The sequence below is a fragment of the Coenobita brevimanus genome, chromosome 89 (assembly GCF_032717465.1).
Source record: "Coenobita brevimanus isolate Jiangsu-jjx chromosome 89, ASM3271746v2, whole genome shotgun sequence".
NCBI classification, from domain to species: Eukaryota; Metazoa; Arthropoda; class Malacostraca; order Decapoda; family Coenobitidae; genus Coenobita; species Coenobita brevimanus.
The window spans coordinates 27,151,422-27,169,640 of record NC_137042.1 but is presented as its reverse complement, the minus strand read 5'-3'; the positions used below and the strand labels follow the sequence as shown (position 1 = coordinate 27,169,640).

The window sequence follows — 18,219 nt, the reverse complement described above, 5'->3', positions numbered from 1 at the left end:
TCAGCTCTCTCTATTCCCATGCATCAGACTCAAAATACTCTTTCCATCTGGTCCTTACTTCATCCCCATGGGTTAATAATCCACCCCTTACATCCTTCACACTTTCACATTTCTTCCCACTGTCACTTCTACATTTCTGCACCTCTTTCCCGAATTGCTTCCTATTTTCAGAGTAATTTGCATTCATTTTTCTTCCTTGACCATTATTTACCTCCTTCTTCCTCTTCATTAGCCTCTTTACGTGTTTCTTGCTTTCAATACATTCATTTCTTATTTCAATTAACCCTTGCTTGATTTCCACGAGTTTAAATTACATGTTTTTGAAATAATATGATGTATGAAATCTGTTTATTTGTTTACAATACTCATTTTTCAGAAAATAACACGATTTAATAACAAATGAAATTCACACCATGGGATATTTAATTTTTAGGCCACCTGAGGTCTAACTGTCGTCCCACACTGGAGGATGGAAAACACTGCCAAACATGCATTCACTGCTGTACCAGCATCGTGTCATTGTCACTTGGCAGCCTCACCAGTGTTTTACACCATTTTTTTATTACCTAACTTATCTTTAATTCATCACAGCTTCCAGGCATTCTTCTGCTTCTGGAGTACAATCCACATTTTATTTACTATATAGTTCTGGAGTATAATCCACATTTTATTTACCATATAGTACAGTACTTTAGAAAGTTCACAGAGCCAAACACCTTCACTTAACATGTATTCTTATCAGAAAATTTTGTTTACATTACATGAAATTCAAATTACCCGACTTCTCCTGAAACATAATACAGTACTCGCTTAAATTGAGAGGTACGTGGTACCTGTATTTATGTGTTTGATTATCATACTGCTGATCCATAATAATGGTAGACAGCCATGTAGACCAAAAGAGACATTGAAAAAAGGCAGATGTCCTTGCTACACATGTACATATCCAGTTGTGCCATATTGCAAGTAGACTTCATTATTATCATGTGAGTTTATCAAGTGAAATGTGTGTTAATACCAGTAATTAGGAGAATTAAAATTATACAAACATTGGCTGCTTGTGTTTTGTAGAACTGTATGCCTACGCCTTAAATCGACGTGGAATGGAAGACCCAAATTTTTGATGGTCATTAATGGAATGCCTGTCATTAGGTTTGGTCAGCCTGCATCCCACATTACACAGTACAGTTAGCAGTGACAGAGGAAGGCCAAACATGTGCCATCTTTGTTCCATGCTGCAGAAATTATCAGATATTGGGAGCCTGCATTCCACCTTTTAGTTTAAAGTTTAACCCATAAACGGTGGCAGATTGAGGGGGGGGGGATTAATTTATCTTGCTGATTAACATAGGATGTGATAAGTACATACCTTTTCAGGTCAATGTAAGCATTATGTTAGCCATTACTGTACAGTATTTTGAAGTACGGTAATTTTAGCTGCAGAAAAATATGCACGTACAAAATATTATTTTTTCAAAGACCAGTTTTATGGGTATACCAGTTTTATGGGTATAATATTGAAGAGAACATACTGCATTGTAAGTATATTTCAGTAGTTTAAAAGTGGGACATGCAAAAATACAGCTACCATGATTATTCATCAGAAATGAAAACTGTGGGTCCTAGATGAAAGAGTGCTGCATATACAATATGTGACAAAATCAGCCCAGTACAGTACCTGTCTACGTTTGTGTAGCCTTGGTGAATTTTAAATTCTTGTGGGCCAGACCTTGACTTTCCATCGTACCAAACAGTGACAGATGAGGCCTGCGTGGGGTAGGCTGTGAATGACTGAAAAGGCCTGATATATCCATATGACAGTTCAAGTCATTTGTCAACAATCCGTCCCAAAACAGCATGTGGAAAACTGAATTTTCAACCCAATGCTGAAGCTGCATGTTGCAGTGCACCTCGGAACAGCTGTGGCTGCACGTAGCAGTTCATGGGTTAAGGATATGATTTTAAGGCTCATTATTTCATTGCTGGTCATTGCTAACATAAAACATTGCATGTTGTTTTGCTTAAGTTTGCTTGTAACACAAAAGTACCAGGACAAAAAACTGTTTAGTTGCCTTTAAGTGTTTTATGTGTATGTTAATTTTTGTAGTGTACAGGTATCTCTGATGTATTGCATATTTTTGTTAGCAGTTACTGTATCACTGATCGTTTATTGTTTTAAACAAGAGTTCTGTGAGTCCCAGCATGAGGTTACCATTGCAAGTTATTACACTACTTTATGATAATGTTTTAATGTTTTGTGCTGACTAAATATATTGTACTTCTTTAATATTATTATACAATTTTTTTTTTACTCTGAAGGGCATTAATCAGTATACATCCATACTAAAAAATTATTCAACATCATAACAAGTTCCAGTAATATTCCATGACTGTGACTTAGGCACTCTTCATTCTTTATCATTTATGTTCCATATATATAAGTGGATCAGGTATGATTTCATACACTTGTGCATTGTATACCTGTGATTGGTGATTTTTTTTTATTAAAGAGTTTTTGTAATATTAAATTTTTTACCACATCTACCTTAATCTGAAATACAGTGCTGTCCAGGTTATATGATTTGCTGCATCAGACAAAAGGTAGACTGGTAATATCAGTTACTTCTTTCCTTTTTTATGCACTGCTTATTCCAGAGGTATTTTGGTCATTTAAGATCCATTTCTATATTTTCTTTTCATGTTCTGCTTTAGTTATCCAAGTTTTATCTTGAAAACAGATTATTCTTAGAGGTGACAATATTTCTTTGTTCTAGACTTGCATTAAAACATACAAGGAAACTTGAACACAATAATGTACTCAGTAATGTAAGTAAAAAATGCTCCATGTGTTCTTTATGATATTGCTTTATCCATGATGTTTTGTAGACAGACATACAACGATTCTTAAAAAAGAACTCCAGTGCAGTGTTTTGTAAGAAAGTTATGGATAGATTTTTTGACGTGTATAATCACAGATGATTTTAGTGTACTACCTTCCGGTATGGGTAACAAAACACTGTATCTGACACTAGTAATGGTACAGATACTTGACAGTTACAGAATATTTAGTTTGTCACATTCAGGCTTTATTTGTCTTTGTGTGATGTAAGTTTATCTTTGATAAAACATCATCTGCTCAAGTAAAAATACTTATGAGGTTGGGTGACATAATTTCCTCCCATTTATAGAGTGAAGACATTACAGTAATAAGTTTCCACTCAACATGGAATTAAGCTCCTTACATGGTGTGATGCTTAAAGATAATTGGAGCCATGGATCTGCTAGTAACAGAAGGATTCTAGATGGAACAGTTCCTGTGGTGGATATGAGGATGATGAGAGACAAGTGGTTGTGGTGATTTTTTTAAAGTCTGTGATGTAGAGGTCTTAGCACTCATTTTGTCATGAAAAGTTTTAGTGAAATTAGACAGATACTACATGAAACTTTTGCGCTTGCAGAGGGCACTAAGTCTAACGATTCTTGGTGCGTAGGGGAAGTTGACCCCGGGAAACGACTCGTCTTTAGGAAATCTCTGTCGTGTAAGTACCCCGATGATTGGTGTGGCGTGAGGTATACTTTGGTATGGAGTGTGATGCACAATTTGGTGTAGTGTGTGGTGTACATATTCCTCCTGGCCTTACTCCCTTCTTACATTGTACAGTACATTTGATGCTGGAGAGGGACACCTTTATGTGATGGCACCAATATAGCCAGACTGCTGCCTGGTTAAGCAAATGTTCCTCGGCTTATTTCCTGTCACTCAAGAGGAGGCTGGTGAACTGTAGGAGAAGGTCAGGTTCAGCCTACCTCCCACAGGGTGGATGAGCCTAGGGGCACAACAACAGTACAGCAGCATGCAGGTGTGCTACCAGACTCATGCTGTGATCTGGGGTGGTTCTCTGGCCAACACTATAGACTTCACCTTCAAGCTATTATGAATTCTTTGGAATCTGGGCTATTGTCACCCTGTATATTATACATCTTTAACCTCTCCGGTCCTGTGATGTATTTTCCATGTTATTATTGTGCATACCAAATGATTTTGTTCAGCTTAGAAGAGACTTTTCAGACTGGTGGGATGAGGTAAAATCTTTAACCATATACAAGAGGTCTTTCCCAAGTTGAATAAAGTCCTCTTAAAAGTAGCAAGAATAAACTAGGAAAGACATCACTCTACAGAAGGGGTTATTTGTCATCACTTAATGTTAAGATTATAATTTATGAATAGGTCAGTATAATTTTGAGTATTGTAAGAGAGAGAATAACAAAGTTATATTATGTTGCAGACCTTCTCTACACAGAACTGGGAATAGGTTACACACAGCACAGATGTAAGACAGTTAAGTTAGGGTAAATCAACCCCTTTAGTCTGGTGATATATGTATTTTTTTTTTGTTTATTCATGCTAGCTTCGAATGATTTTGTTCAGGTTAGGAGAGATTGAATTGGAGGAGACGCTTATTTATCTATAACCAGATGCCTTAATCCTGTAAAGGGTGGCCACAAACAAATCGCCTCCACGTCTCCCTGTCCCTCACCATTTTGCAATCCTGCGCCCAACTCACACATCCCTCCATGATATGCCTCTCTATTCCATCCCTCCATCTCATCCTCGGTGTCCCCCCCCCCCCATCTACCTCACTCACATACGCTATTCTCATTAGTCTCTTTCTCTCCATCCTCTGCACATGGCCAAACCACCACAGTGTATTCCTCCTAATGCTTTCTGTCACATCCACAGCGACACCACGTGTTCTTCACTGCCTCATTTGTCTGTCTGTCTCTCCATGTAACTCCATATGCTCCTCTCAAATATAGCCTTAAATAGCTCTTTCACTACTAGAGATCCATCTTCAATAAAAATTGTCTGGAAACAGCAGGAATAAAATGAAAGAAAAAAAAAATAACTGGACTGGAGAGGTTAACAATTGAAGGAAAAGTGAATAAGTACTGTTTAATGTGAATGATAAACTAGTGTACATAAAAGATAAGCAGAGTGGCTTGTTTATTTAGACGAACTCCATGCATTGGTTTTTTTCAGTGGTATCTCTATATTATAGTCGCGGCGCACAACTCTGAGGTTGTCATTATTGTACCCTGGCAACCTGCCTGTCAGCGGTGCATCCGATTTTATCTCATGTTATACACGAATAGTTTTACAGTGTACATGAATGTATTATACACAAAATCAGAAGCACTGTTGATGGTTAGGTTGCCAGGGTATGATAATGACAACTTAAGTCGTGCTTCATGATTATGCTTGCTACTAAATTTTCAGACTGAATCATATGTCATTGAGAATGTTTCCACTAGTCCTTGGAATGAAATCTATGGCACAGCAGATCAGTGCAATGCAGTGTGGTGTGTTACATATTCTGTAGTGAACATTACTCATGAATTACCCCCATTTCAAGAAGCCTGTTATTTATTGTAGATTTTTAAAAATTGTAACTTCGTATTTAATGTTACTTCAGTAAGATTTTTATAAATCACCTGAAATACTAAGACCTTGAACTTGTCAAGCTGCATGAAAAAATTAGTACTGAAAATATTTCTTATCACAATAAAAATATGTATATGGTTTTGGAATGTCATTTTTTGTGCTTCAGTAATAGCCTTTTGCTATTTTGAGTATACTGTATGGTACTATTATATAAATCATTAACTCATTCTAATTTTCATTCTTAGTATTAAGATATGTACGGTATAGCTTGTTTGCTCTATGATTAACATTACTGAGGCAGCTGGCCCTGAGGATTGCTGCATGAAAGATCTGCTTGTCACTTTTGACCATTTTATTTAATGGAGGTTATTTGTATTACTTATTAGTCTAATTTGTAAGCATGACTAGCATTGAAAGATGCATGATTTGAAAAAGTTCATAGTTTTTACAATTATTGTTATATGATATAAGACTTTTTGTAATTATTGTTACATGATATGAGGCTATCACATTTAGTGTGTAAGATCTTTTATTGTGTAAAAACAAGGAAAATTATACTGTATCATTTAATGCATGCAGTTTGCATTAAAGATTTGCATCAGCAGCATAGTAGATTTTATATACATATACTCATATTATAGGTGTTAAAGATATATCTTCTTTTCAGGATGATTGTGATTTTATTTTTAAAATATTGAACATATTTGGTGAAAATAAATGCTAGGTATTATATTGCTAATATTGAAAACCTTCATATTATGCAGCATCATCCAATGGCACGGGTGGGCTACTGACACCAGCTGGTGGGAGCAGCAGTGGGGCGGCGTTCTCACCCCCGTCTGGCTCAGTCAGTCCCCAGGTGATCTGCCTGGACAGTCCTGCCTCCTCCCCTTCCCCATCACCTCGTCAGGTCAGCCAGGTCCAGTCACCCCTGCCTGCAGCCACCACAGTCACCCCCATGGTGTCCCCAGCTCCTCCCACCACCCCCAGTGCCAGTGAGCAGCGTCAGGTTATCAATGTCACTTCTAGAACCACCCCACCACCGACCACACCCACCACACCCACACCCACAACCCCCACCACACCCACATCCACACCCACGGCCACCCCCACCATCACCCCCACCATTACTCCCACCACCACCACCTCCACCACAGCCAGCAGCAGCAGTGATGGCAACAGCCCTATCCCCCACACCACAATCACACCCCTCTCATCAGCCTCACCCACCTCGGCCACACTGTCACCTGTAACAACCAATGCATCATCCTTCCTGTCATCTCCACAAGACCCTCTTGCTACCTCAGCCTCCTATAATTTGCAGCAGACTTCAACAGCTGCTGCTGCTGCTGCTGCTGTTGCGGCTGCGGGACTAAACCCAAACCCGTATTCCCTCCCACCTGCACTACAAAACTTGTTCAACCCGTTAGGGATGATGCCTCCTACAACTGTCTCTGGCAACCTGCCGTTTAGGCCTCAGGATAGATTTATGTGAAATTAATAGTAGTGCTTTTATATGAAACATGAATATGGTCACCTGTATTATTTTATGTTCATAATACAAGTAAGTTCCATGTATATACATTAATGGGGACAAAGAATATATTAAATGTATATTTGAAGGAATAATTACTTCTTTAGCACAAGGTTGTCTTGTGTTCTGTGTTGTGCAAATTGTAGTTAATTACTGAATTTGCATAACTGTCTCACCAAAGTGTTTTCGTGTATTTATGATTGAAAGCATACTCGTCTTCTCATAGTCTTTTGATTGTCACAAAGGACTTAATTTATTTATAAGTATTGGAAGCTGGAGCAGTAGTAGGATTACAAGTACAAATGTATTTCATGAGTTTGTTCCTTGAGGGGGTGGGTCACATTCTTACCTTTCTTGAAGGCCATATCTAATTGATCATCCTGTTATAGTAAATCCTCATTGTATGTTGTCTTTATATTTTGTACTTTTTTTTTTTTTTTTTTTTTTTTTTTTTTTTTTTTTGTCAGTTAATTCCATAGTAAAATACAAAATGGTTGCCTGTTAAAGTTCCATTGGTACCCATCTAGCTACTCTGGGAAAGTATACTGTAATTATGTGAGTGAGATGGAGTGGTGGGGAAAGGAGACTGAGGATGAAATGGAGGGATGGGGTGGAGGTGTGTGAATGAAAGGGATGTTAGTTGGAGAGAGAGCATTCTGATGATGGAGGACAATATGACGTGGAGGCAATTCATTTGTGGCCACCTCTTTTGTGATTAAGGCATTGGACTATAGATGAGGAGACCAGCTCCCCAACATACAGTTCCAGCTGTATGGAGTAATTTGTGATATTTTGGAACACATCCCTGTAGAGTGAAGATTTACTGTTTTATCAGCATCAGGAGGTCTTGTCATCCATGCTATTGCTATTATAGATTTGTGTGTGTGTGTTTGTGCATGTGTGCCTGCGTGTGTGTGTGCCTGCGTGCGTGCGTGTGGTGGGGGGAAAATTGCATTGATCCCTTGAACCCTTTTTTAGTTCAGTTTTGCAGCTACCAGATGATCTTATTGAGCTTGGGAAAGGCCTCTTGTATTGAAGGGGTATGTTACGGCTGTATCTAACCCCTACAGTACAAAGAGTTTATCTTAAGCTGTATAAAATCCATAGCAGGGTAGGAGTAAAACTTAAGATGTCCCTGGGCAAAGTTTAGTAGTCCTCCATTTCTCCAAGCATAGCTTGTAACTGAAAGTGACTGCCAGATGGGGGTATGATATGATATGGTATGTGCAGTTGTGGACCATAATGTTACCCCAATATTAGATGAACAAATATGAAACTCACACACACGACTGTATTCTGAAAAGATTGGTAGGTTTCCTCATATCATTTCACTCGGTTCCAAAAGTTGCTGCTTGCTGTTCTATTATGTATTGTAAGGGAGTGGATCGCTACCTGTATTTGTGTCCCAAACTGTGTGGGGGAAAGAATTGTATTTCCATATTAAAGTTGTCTATTTTCATCATCATTACTCTGACCTCTTCCCACATAAGCATGTTTTGTTGGAGTCAAAATCACTGTGTCATTGTGTTGGTATAAGTTCTTACATTTAAATAATTCATGATACTGTCAGTTCAAAACTTGATATATACTGTTTTGAAGGTAACCCTGGTTGCAAGAGCCCATAGTCATTTAACATCCCAGGCTTCGTCATCATCATCATCATCATCTTCGTCATCATCATTCCCATTTCCATCACCATCATTGTTAACATCACCACCACCACCACCACCACCATCATCATTGTCCACACCAACACCACCATCATTACTATTTTCCATTTTAAATAGAATGAGAAATTCAATGTTTCCTAAGCATTGATTGTAACTTTTCACTATGTAACTGCTTGGCTCCAGTGATGTCTTTCGATATTGATTCATGATGTCTCTAGACAGTTTTCTTCCCCAAATGTACACTGTATAAGTAACCTGCAAATGTTCATTGAAGTCATATCCATACCATCCTGTGCCATAATTTGTATCAGTATTTATCGTCGTCGTCATCATCATCATAACCTATTTTCTTACATTCACTGAGATGGGGAGAGTCAGAGCAAATTTGATTGATTTAGTTTGGGACCTGATTCAGAGGAAAAATGAAGAATGCAGGCATTTTAGTATAGTACTTTGTAATTTTTTTTAACCCTCAGTGCCCATTAATTATTTACTGCATTGTCGTTACCTTCTATCCACATCCCTCCCTTTGTACAGTATGGTTAACAGCAGTTTGAGGCAGTGAAAATTGCAGGTTTTGAAGAGTGTATGGAGTTGTGGTGGTGTTGGTGATAGTTACAAAGCATGTAATTGTTGTATGTGATAAACAGAAATGAAAAACCCAGTGTATGGATAGCTACCTGACTGTGTATTAGCCAACAGGAATTGTACATAGTATCTAATGAAGTAAGTGCATAGCTGTTTAAGGTGTATTGCACACATGCTGCCATGAACATAAAAAAAATTCTGCAGGTATGCAAGATGAGCTCTGGAAATCATTAAGGAAAAAGTCATTCAGAAGCATGTACAGTCAGACACTGAATATATAAAACTGAAAATTTAACATTAGTATTCTTATATGAGTTAGTCATTTGAGGAATTACATGAAACACAATAATGGCAATTGTATCTTGGTGCATAAATATGCTGCAGGTATTCTGTGAAGACACTAATTTCATGTGCAGTACACTACAGTAGTGCCATAGCAGAACATTATTGTTGGCAATTTGCATAATGTTTGTGACTTGGCCAACTAGAGTAAGTTAATTTTGGCATTTCTGTAAACTGCTGGTAATAGCATGAAATTATTGACTGCACACACTGGCAGCAGTATATACAGGGTAGTCCATTTATTGTGTTCCTCCTCCTTCTACCTGGAGAATTTTTGTGTGCTGTGGAGATGGTTCAATGAGTGTTACCTGTGTCTACCCTGCATCATTTTCCACATCCTGTGACAAAATTATGCTTTGTGGTAACTGCTTCTTTATGGCCAGTGATTCCATGGATGAAATAATCAGAATATTTGTGCTCCCCACCCTAGGAGAGGAGGCCATCACCGCAACACACAAAGGGTTCATAATGTATTGACCACCTCGTATAATATTTGTCAGGGTTCACATTAGTTTAAGCCCCTTACACTTCATAAAGGATAATGTGAAACTGGCTCTTAATGTTTACTGAACCCACTGAGCCTAAGGACATAATTTTCATTTTATTCTAAGCAGAAAGCAAGAATGTTAACATTAGGGGTAGGGTTGCAAGAGTTTATCTGAAAAAGACTTGGGACAAGGTCATCGAGTATGACCTCAGGGATAAGGAACTGAATAGGGAAGCTGCCAGAGATCAAGCAGCATGGAGAGCCGCCATTAGGTGACCAAAGCTGACACATGCATGGATGGTGGAGCCTTCAAAAACTAAACTAAATGAACTCTTGACAATTTTAATTTATTTAGAGCAGAGATTTAGCATTACAGGGGTTAGATTAGTCTTCATTAACAACATTATTAAGAGAGCCCTTTAAGTTTAATAAACTTATGTGGTAACAGAAAGAATAAACTGATAAAGATCTCATCTAGACTAAGGGGGTTATTATCATAACAAGTACCATGTTTAACTTTTTTTCTTTTTTTTTTTCCCAGGCTGCACTAGATGATTTTGTTTTGATAATAGAAAGCCTAGCAGTGTGAGGATCATAACTACAGTTTGCACAGAGCTTTTGTTCTGAAGGGGATAATAAAAGCTATGTTTAACCCCTCTAGTTTGAAATATCTCTCTGAAGGTGAACTGTGTGAAGGTAGCAGGAATAAAATGAAATATATCTCACAGTAGAGAAGTGGTTAAACGGATGGTAAAGCAATTTTGATCATTATTATTGTTTTATTGTACAGTATAATATTTAGTTAATATACTGTGAAACTCATGGTCATTAAGATATTCAAGCTTTTCTTAAATTATTATGTATGCAGCATATGTAAGCCAGTCTTATATTCTCTGTATTAATTTTATACATCATACACTACTGTGCATTGCTGAATTGTTTAGTAACACATACAAATTTTAAGTCAGCATATCAGAAAATAATTATTGTGGTGTGTTGTGACTACACCTGTTGAATGGAATACTGTACAGTAATGTGCATATGATAATGTTTATCAAACCAGAATAATAGTTTTTGTGTGTATGCATACATGCTTGCATGCACGAGTGTATGATGGATACATGGTAATACTGTATGGTAGTGTACTGTTTCATAATTTTTCTGTATACTTAACAGTTTCAGGAGTATTTTGCTGTTAATAGATTTTATGTATATAGTTTTTTTTTTTTTTTTTTTTTTTTTTTTTTTTTCCCCCACAGCATATCAGAAATAGGGAATATACTTTTGTACAGTAATTTATTTAGAGCAACTGTGTACAATACTTTAGTTCTACTTTTCAGTAAATGTGTTGTTAACTCAGGGTTTTCTTTCCTCCGTGTGATGACTCTTGACATACATGTGGCTTAGTAATCAGTGCTGAAATAAGTTGTGAGAATGCCACTGAGTAATGGCCTTGCATAATTTTTTCAGTTGTGTAAAACCACCAAAGGAAGTAGGCTGGTCATCTACCCTTAAGTGTACTGAACTACAGTTGCCGAGCCTTGTGACCCCATCATCTTGAAAGGGGTAAAGTGAAATTGGATATTAGCATTTTATGAATACCCATGTCCATCTGCATGGTTTGGACAGTGCGTATTCATCATTATCCCTGTCTCTCTTTTCTACCTATGAATGGGATGAGACTTGAGTCCAGAATGCAAGGAAAGAGAAAAATGCACTAACTGGAGAACTAATCAACAGCACCATAAACGAATTCTAGCACTATTATGCTACCACATGTACACCAACATCAAATGGGGGAAATGAATTCTTTGAGACAGCTGTACCTGTACACATATTTACACGTCTTTACAAGGAGGTAGTATGTTTGTCGGAATTGGTTTGTAAGTATTAAAGTGCATCCATGCCTTTTATTTTTTATAGTCTAATATAAGCCTGTTATATGAAGGTATGTTGAGAAGTAATGATGCCTTATTATTTGGAGCTGAAAACATCATAGGTTTCATTTCAGCATAATATTCCATTCCCAGTGCTGTCATTTTAGAATATTAAGGGAAAGATAGTGAGTGTGTACTTTTGGTCATATATTTGTATATTTGTAACCTCACCCCATCCTTTGGTGGCAAAAAGAGGTTGGGATGATGATATCTGTGTATATACAATCCAGTGGTCAGTATCATTATTCTTGTACAGGTGAAACTAAGAGATCCATAAACTTATATTTTGTATAACCAGCAATACCAGTGGGTCAGTACTATGCTGTCATATGAAGCCCTCAGAATTGGAAGGGCAAATCAACCACTAAGTTATGGGCGTGGTGTTGCAAATTTTTGGTCCGGTGGTGTACCGAATATTTGTGTAGAATAAGTTTTCATTCTTAGGTGCCCATTTTCATCTGAAAATTGTATGGATACATGGATACATACTGAGGATTATAGCACAAACTCCAACCTCAGTTTCCTCAGCACTCACTTTTGGTTAATTTGTCCTTGTGACTGCAAGGATCTCTTAAAGTGTACTGGATTAACACATTACCAGTTGAACACACCTTTACAGTATACTTTTTGTTCATCACTTTTGGCCTGATGTTTACAGATACACTACAGAAATAAACACAGTATATAAAATTGTATCTTTATGTGTGTGTGTGCGCGCATGAAAAGACCCATGTTGGTCATCCATAAATAGAAAAAAAAAAGTATACTGAACTTCCAAATCTGTTAATTCTCTCACTCTGGTTATGTATTCTCTAGCTTCATTCTTGCTACTACTGATTGATTTTATTTAGTATAGAAGAGTTCTCTGTTGATGAAGGGGTTAATGTAGGCAAGTATATTATCCCTCCAGGTCAAAAAGTCTCTTAGGCTGAATAATCGTCTGGAATGTGTCCTGTTGGTGATGGCATTAACATTGGCAATATCTAAATCCTACAGTACAAGAAGCTCCCTTTAAGTTGAACATAATCATCTGGAGATAGTAAGAATGTACAAGTAATACCATATTGAAGAATTAATCAATGGGGAATGTGCAAGACACAATATTAGTCTTGTGTGCCTCAGTTCTTTGTAGCATATCTTGATCCGCTTTCCGTATGTATCACAATATTGAAGTCATCAGCTTAGCATTGGCATCTTTTCACATCATTTACTGGGTATGCAAGAATTGAGTTCTCCTCCTCCTGATCATCATCATCATTGTCAACATCATCATCATTGTCATCATTGCAACCCTCTTTCCCACGAAAGATGGGGTTAGGTAGAATTTAGAAACAAAGAGAAGGCACAAAAATAGGGGAAGCACCAAAACAGTATGCTCAGTGAAATTATCATTGACACATCATCGAAGCTTTCAAATTATTATCTTTTTTTCACAAGCAAGGATGTGAACCAGACTCAGTATTGTCATATTTCCTCTACCACATACTGTCGTTTTCTTGATATGAAATTTTCCTTCAACTCCAAGATATCATGGAATCATAACCTTTTCACTGTGAGAGATCTACCCCTGAGCTGACTAGAATCATGTGGGAGTAGTAAGAATAAAAAACCATGAGTCAAAAGTTAAACCAAATACAGTAATCTCTATACTGTCCGGATGCCCACTATCTGGACTCCCCACTTACCGGGCATTTTGGGCCCGGGCCTTTGGAACCCCCCAAAAAAACAAAAAAACAAAACGGACATTTTTTCAACCATACTTTGAAATTGGCACGCAGCGCCGAACGGCTGTGTTTATGCCCGCTTGTTGCTTCCCCCATCCCTCTGCAGTTACTACCTGACTACCATCCTGACTAGACACTCATTCATTGGATGCCGCACGTGCTCGTTTTTGTGAATAAATTGCAATACCTCGCCACCAGACCACATGGGAATTTACATGTTGTGCAGTTATGAAATTAGAATTTAGAGTGCAAAGATTAAGTACAGAGTGTAAACTGGCGGTTGAAACTGGCATGGTGCAATCAAGAACAGAATGTGCAATGTTAAACAATTATAACTCATAGTGCAAAGGATTAAGTGCAGCACAGCACTGAATTACTGTACGTGCTTCAAGAGCATTTTCACCACTGCCAGAGCCTTAGAGGAGGCAGGTTAACCTTCATAACGAACGGCCACGGACGTGTTGTAAGTACCCTGTACACTGTTAAATATTTTCCATACTTACTTCTAATTCCTCATTCTCTGGTTCCTTTTCATTTATTTCATACTTTCTGTCCATTATTTGTGTGAATAGGGTTTTAAATAGGTGCTATTCATGTCCGGTAGAGAGTTATGTAGGTGGTTTTCTGAGTTAGGCTGGGTTAGGGTCCATAAGTACCAGTCCAGGAGGCAGGGGCCCACTATCCGGACGGACCCATTTTCCGGACATGCCTTTGGCCCTACTACATCAGAGAGTGGAGAGATTACTGTATATAAGCCTGATCATCATACCGAGTAACCCGTGTGGACTGCAGGATGATGAGGAGCCAGCAGTCCATCAGGTTCACTTCCATATGAGCTTGGGATCCCAACAACCCTTATGTACTCTCAGTTTCTTCACTTTACTCCTCCAACTGAAACATTTTTCCCCACAGCTGGAACATTTTTTCCCCTTTGTATATTGCCAAAGCTGAAGAGTCATTTGTAAAATATTGCAGTCATGTCTTGTATAACTCATCCTTATCTTTTAAACTCCCACAGACCTTTACACACACACTACACTACTGGTATTTTAAGTGGCTTTGGAGGTATTGCAGTACCTCTTCCTTAGTGATCTATTGTGTACATGTAACATTGTACCTTAACATCCTTGTTTGTTACTGATGCACTGAGTCAACATTAAAACAATATAAGTAACATGCAAGAGATGTTAAGGTGTAGTATGTATAATAAATCACTAAGAAAAAGTTACATGAAGTTTTTTATGCCACCAAGAACACAGACCTTTAACAGAAAGATCATAATCCACTCCAAGATATCATCCTACACCATACTTGTATCTATAACACCTCCAGAAATACATGTGTCATCCAGTTTACAAACCCCCTCTAGGTCCAGGAATGCACCTTAGTTTTTATTTTTTCTTGTGTTCTTCATAAGTAATTGGACGGTTATTGTTTAATTTATAAGTGTTAACAAGGTAAAAGAAAGAAAATTGTGTACTTCTGATTGCATTTTTTTAAAGCTACTTTTCACAGTATATAAACAGGACAGTATACCTGGTATTTAGTTAATCAGGAATTTAATTGTGGACTAAGGAAGGCCACAGATCTACATCCATGATATTGTAACATCTCAGATGTGACCTGTATCATCATGATAACGTTTTATAATAAAGTTTGTTAATTACAAGTTTTGTTTTTTGTGTGTCACCTAAGCATATACTTTGCATTACGTGAATTGTCCCAGTTATTTTTATGACAGGACACATTTTCAAGTAAAACAAGTGACTTACAGGTTTTTGAGAAAATGCAGTCTGTTGAAGTTGAGGTTCCTGATCACATTGTCCAGAGAGACAAGGATGAGGTGAGAAGGGGCAAACCAGGATGATGTGAGGAAGGGGGAAAGCAGGATGAGGTGAAAAGGGGGAAACCAGGATGAGATGAGGAAGGGGAAACCAAAGATGCATTGAGGAAGGGGAAACCAAGGATGAAGTGACGAGGAGAAAATCAAGGATGAAGTGAGGGAGCCAAGCAAGGATGAGGTGAAGGAGGGGGAAACCAACGTTGATGTGAGAGGGAGGAAACTAAGGATGAGGTAAGGAAAGGGGCGACCAAGGATAAGGTGGAGAGGGGGAAATCAAGGATGAGGTGTATGGGTGGGGGAGACCAAGGATGAGGCGGGGAGGAGGAAACAAAGGATGAGGTGGAGAGACGGGAGACCAAGGATCAGATGAGGAAGGGGATGACCAAGGATGAGGTGAGGAAGGGAGTGACCAAGGATGAGGTGAAGGAGGCAGAAAGCAAGGAAGGGGAAACCAAGAATGAGGTGAGCAGATGGACACCAAGGATGAGGTGAGGAGGGAGAAACAAAGAAAAAGATGAGTGAGGAGGTGAGAAAGGGGAAACCAAGGATGAGGTGAGGAGGGGGAAACCAAGAATGGGGCGAGGAAGGGGACAAGCAAGATAAGGTGTACAGGGGGAAACCAAGGATGAGGTGGAGGGGGGAAGACCAAGGATGAGGTGGGGAGGGGGAAATCAAGGATGAGGTGAGGAGGGTAAAACCAAGAATGAGGTGAGGAAAGGGACAACCAAGGATAAGGTGTACACTGGGAAACCAAGGATGAGGTGGAAGGAGGAAGAGCAAGGATGAGGTGGAGAGGGGGAAACCAAGTATGAGGTGGAAAGAAGGGAGACCAAGGATGAGGTAGAGAGGGAGAAACCAAAAATGAGGTGGATGAATGGGGAGAGGTATACGAATAAGGGTGGTGTGAGTTGGGAGGGAAGCCTGATGGCAAAGGATAAGGTGACATAGAAGCAGTCTGTTCATGGCCACTGCCTCCGGGATTAAGGCATATCTGACTGTAAAGGGGCTAACAGCATCCAAGGACAGCTGTAAGGGTTGATACTGCCTCTGAAATGCCCAGAAGCATTAAGGTCCACCACAAGATTGGGTCTTTTCTCCTATGACAAAAATTGGTATTCCTCAGCCCCACGGATTATTTGCCATGCAGGACCCGTAAAACATGGCTTGAACATTCTTAGTCGAGCTGTCTGCCCATGTCAGGCATGTGCAAGCTGCCCTCTGCAATACATACATGCATACATTTGCAGCATAATACAGTAAAGTGTTTTGTTATAACCCAGTATTTCATGCAAGGAATGTGGAAAATGTTAAAAATATATGAAGTACTGTAAATGAGAAGCTCTTGAATGCTTTAAAGAGTATGTATGAGGAGGGCACTGGGACTGCAGTGTGTGTGGATGGTGAACTGATTTTTTTTTTTTTTTTTTTTTATCTGAATGTTGGAATGAAACAGGGATGTGTCATGTCTGCATGGCTGTTCAATTTGCATATGGATGGAGTTATAAAACAGATATACGGCAGCAGAAGTTGCAGCCACCCTAATGAGAGAGGGCAATGTTTGGAAACTTCCTGTTCTGTTGTCTGCAGATAATATGGAAATGTTACGTGAAGACCTACTGAGGGGAACTGCAAGGTTAGGTGCATGAGTTTGGGGAAGTAGCCTATGTAGGAAACAGAATCTAATGGTGAATGCAGGGAAGAGTAAAGTTGTGGTCTTTGAGAGAAATGAAGTGACTGAATGCACAGTGAGGCTGGATAGTGAGGAAATGGAAAATGTGAGTGGATTTAAATACTTGGGTAGTGTGATGAGTTATGATGGAAGTAGGGAGGGTGAAATCCTTGAGAGGGTACAACAGGGAAGAAAGATTGCTGGTTCATTGAAAGCAGTGATAAAAGATAGGGAAGTGAGCATGGAAGCAAAAAAGTCATTGCATGACGGTACTGTGATCTCCACTCTAATGTGGGGAGGCAAAGCTTGGACCTTGTTGGAAGGACAAGTCAAAAGTGAGAGCAGCGGATATGAATTATTTGCGCGTAGAGTTGTATTGAGAGACTGACAAATGAGGAAGTGAAGGAGCGTTGTGGTGTGGATGTGGATTAGATAGAAAACGTTAGGAGAAATGCATTGAGCTGTTTTGGCCATGTGGAGAGAAAGGAGAGACTACAGAAAGTGTTTGTAAGAGAGACGGAGGAGAGAGGGAGAGGGAGACCAAAGATAAGATGGAGTGGAAAGGTATATGAGAGAAGGGGATGTAAGTTGAGGGAGTGCAGCGAAATGGCAGGGGACGGCGACTTGTAGGCACTTTGTTTTTGGCCTCTCCTTATGGGATTAGGGTGTCTGTCTATAGATAAATAAACAAAAAAATAAAGGTAACCCCTCCCCTCCCCCCGTAGAAAGCACAAGACTCCATAATCTAGTGACTTATTTTTTTGGTCTTCTAGCTTTACGCAGTGGCATCACATTTCGAGGTGCGATTATGAGATTCCTAGGTGCGATTATCGCTAGCTGAATTTGGTCCTCTGCTATATTTAGCAGGCATGCTACTGTTTGAGTGTAAATACTGTACCTGTATTCTGCATATAAGTAAATGTTTCTTTCAAAGAAAAAAGGCTATTATACTTATCCTATCATATCTATAGATTTTTGTAAT

At 38.8% G+C, this 18,219-nt stretch overlaps 1 protein-coding gene across 1 annotated transcript in view; it reads left to right on the top strand.

Moving 5' to 3' along the window:
• The window catches only part of LOC145411448 (E3 SUMO-protein ligase PIAS2-like), a 45,008-nt gene extending 38,070 nt beyond the window's left edge, over window positions 1-6,938 (top strand). The window contains exons 11-12 of the mRNA XM_080281489.1: window positions 3,459-3,539; window positions 6,208-6,938. Coding sequence (XP_080137615.1) covers window positions 3,459-3,539; window positions 6,208-6,938 — 812 coding nt within the window. The remainder of the gene's footprint in view (window positions 1-3,458; window positions 3,540-6,207) is intronic.
• Window positions 6,939-18,219: the final 11,281 nt, after the last annotated feature.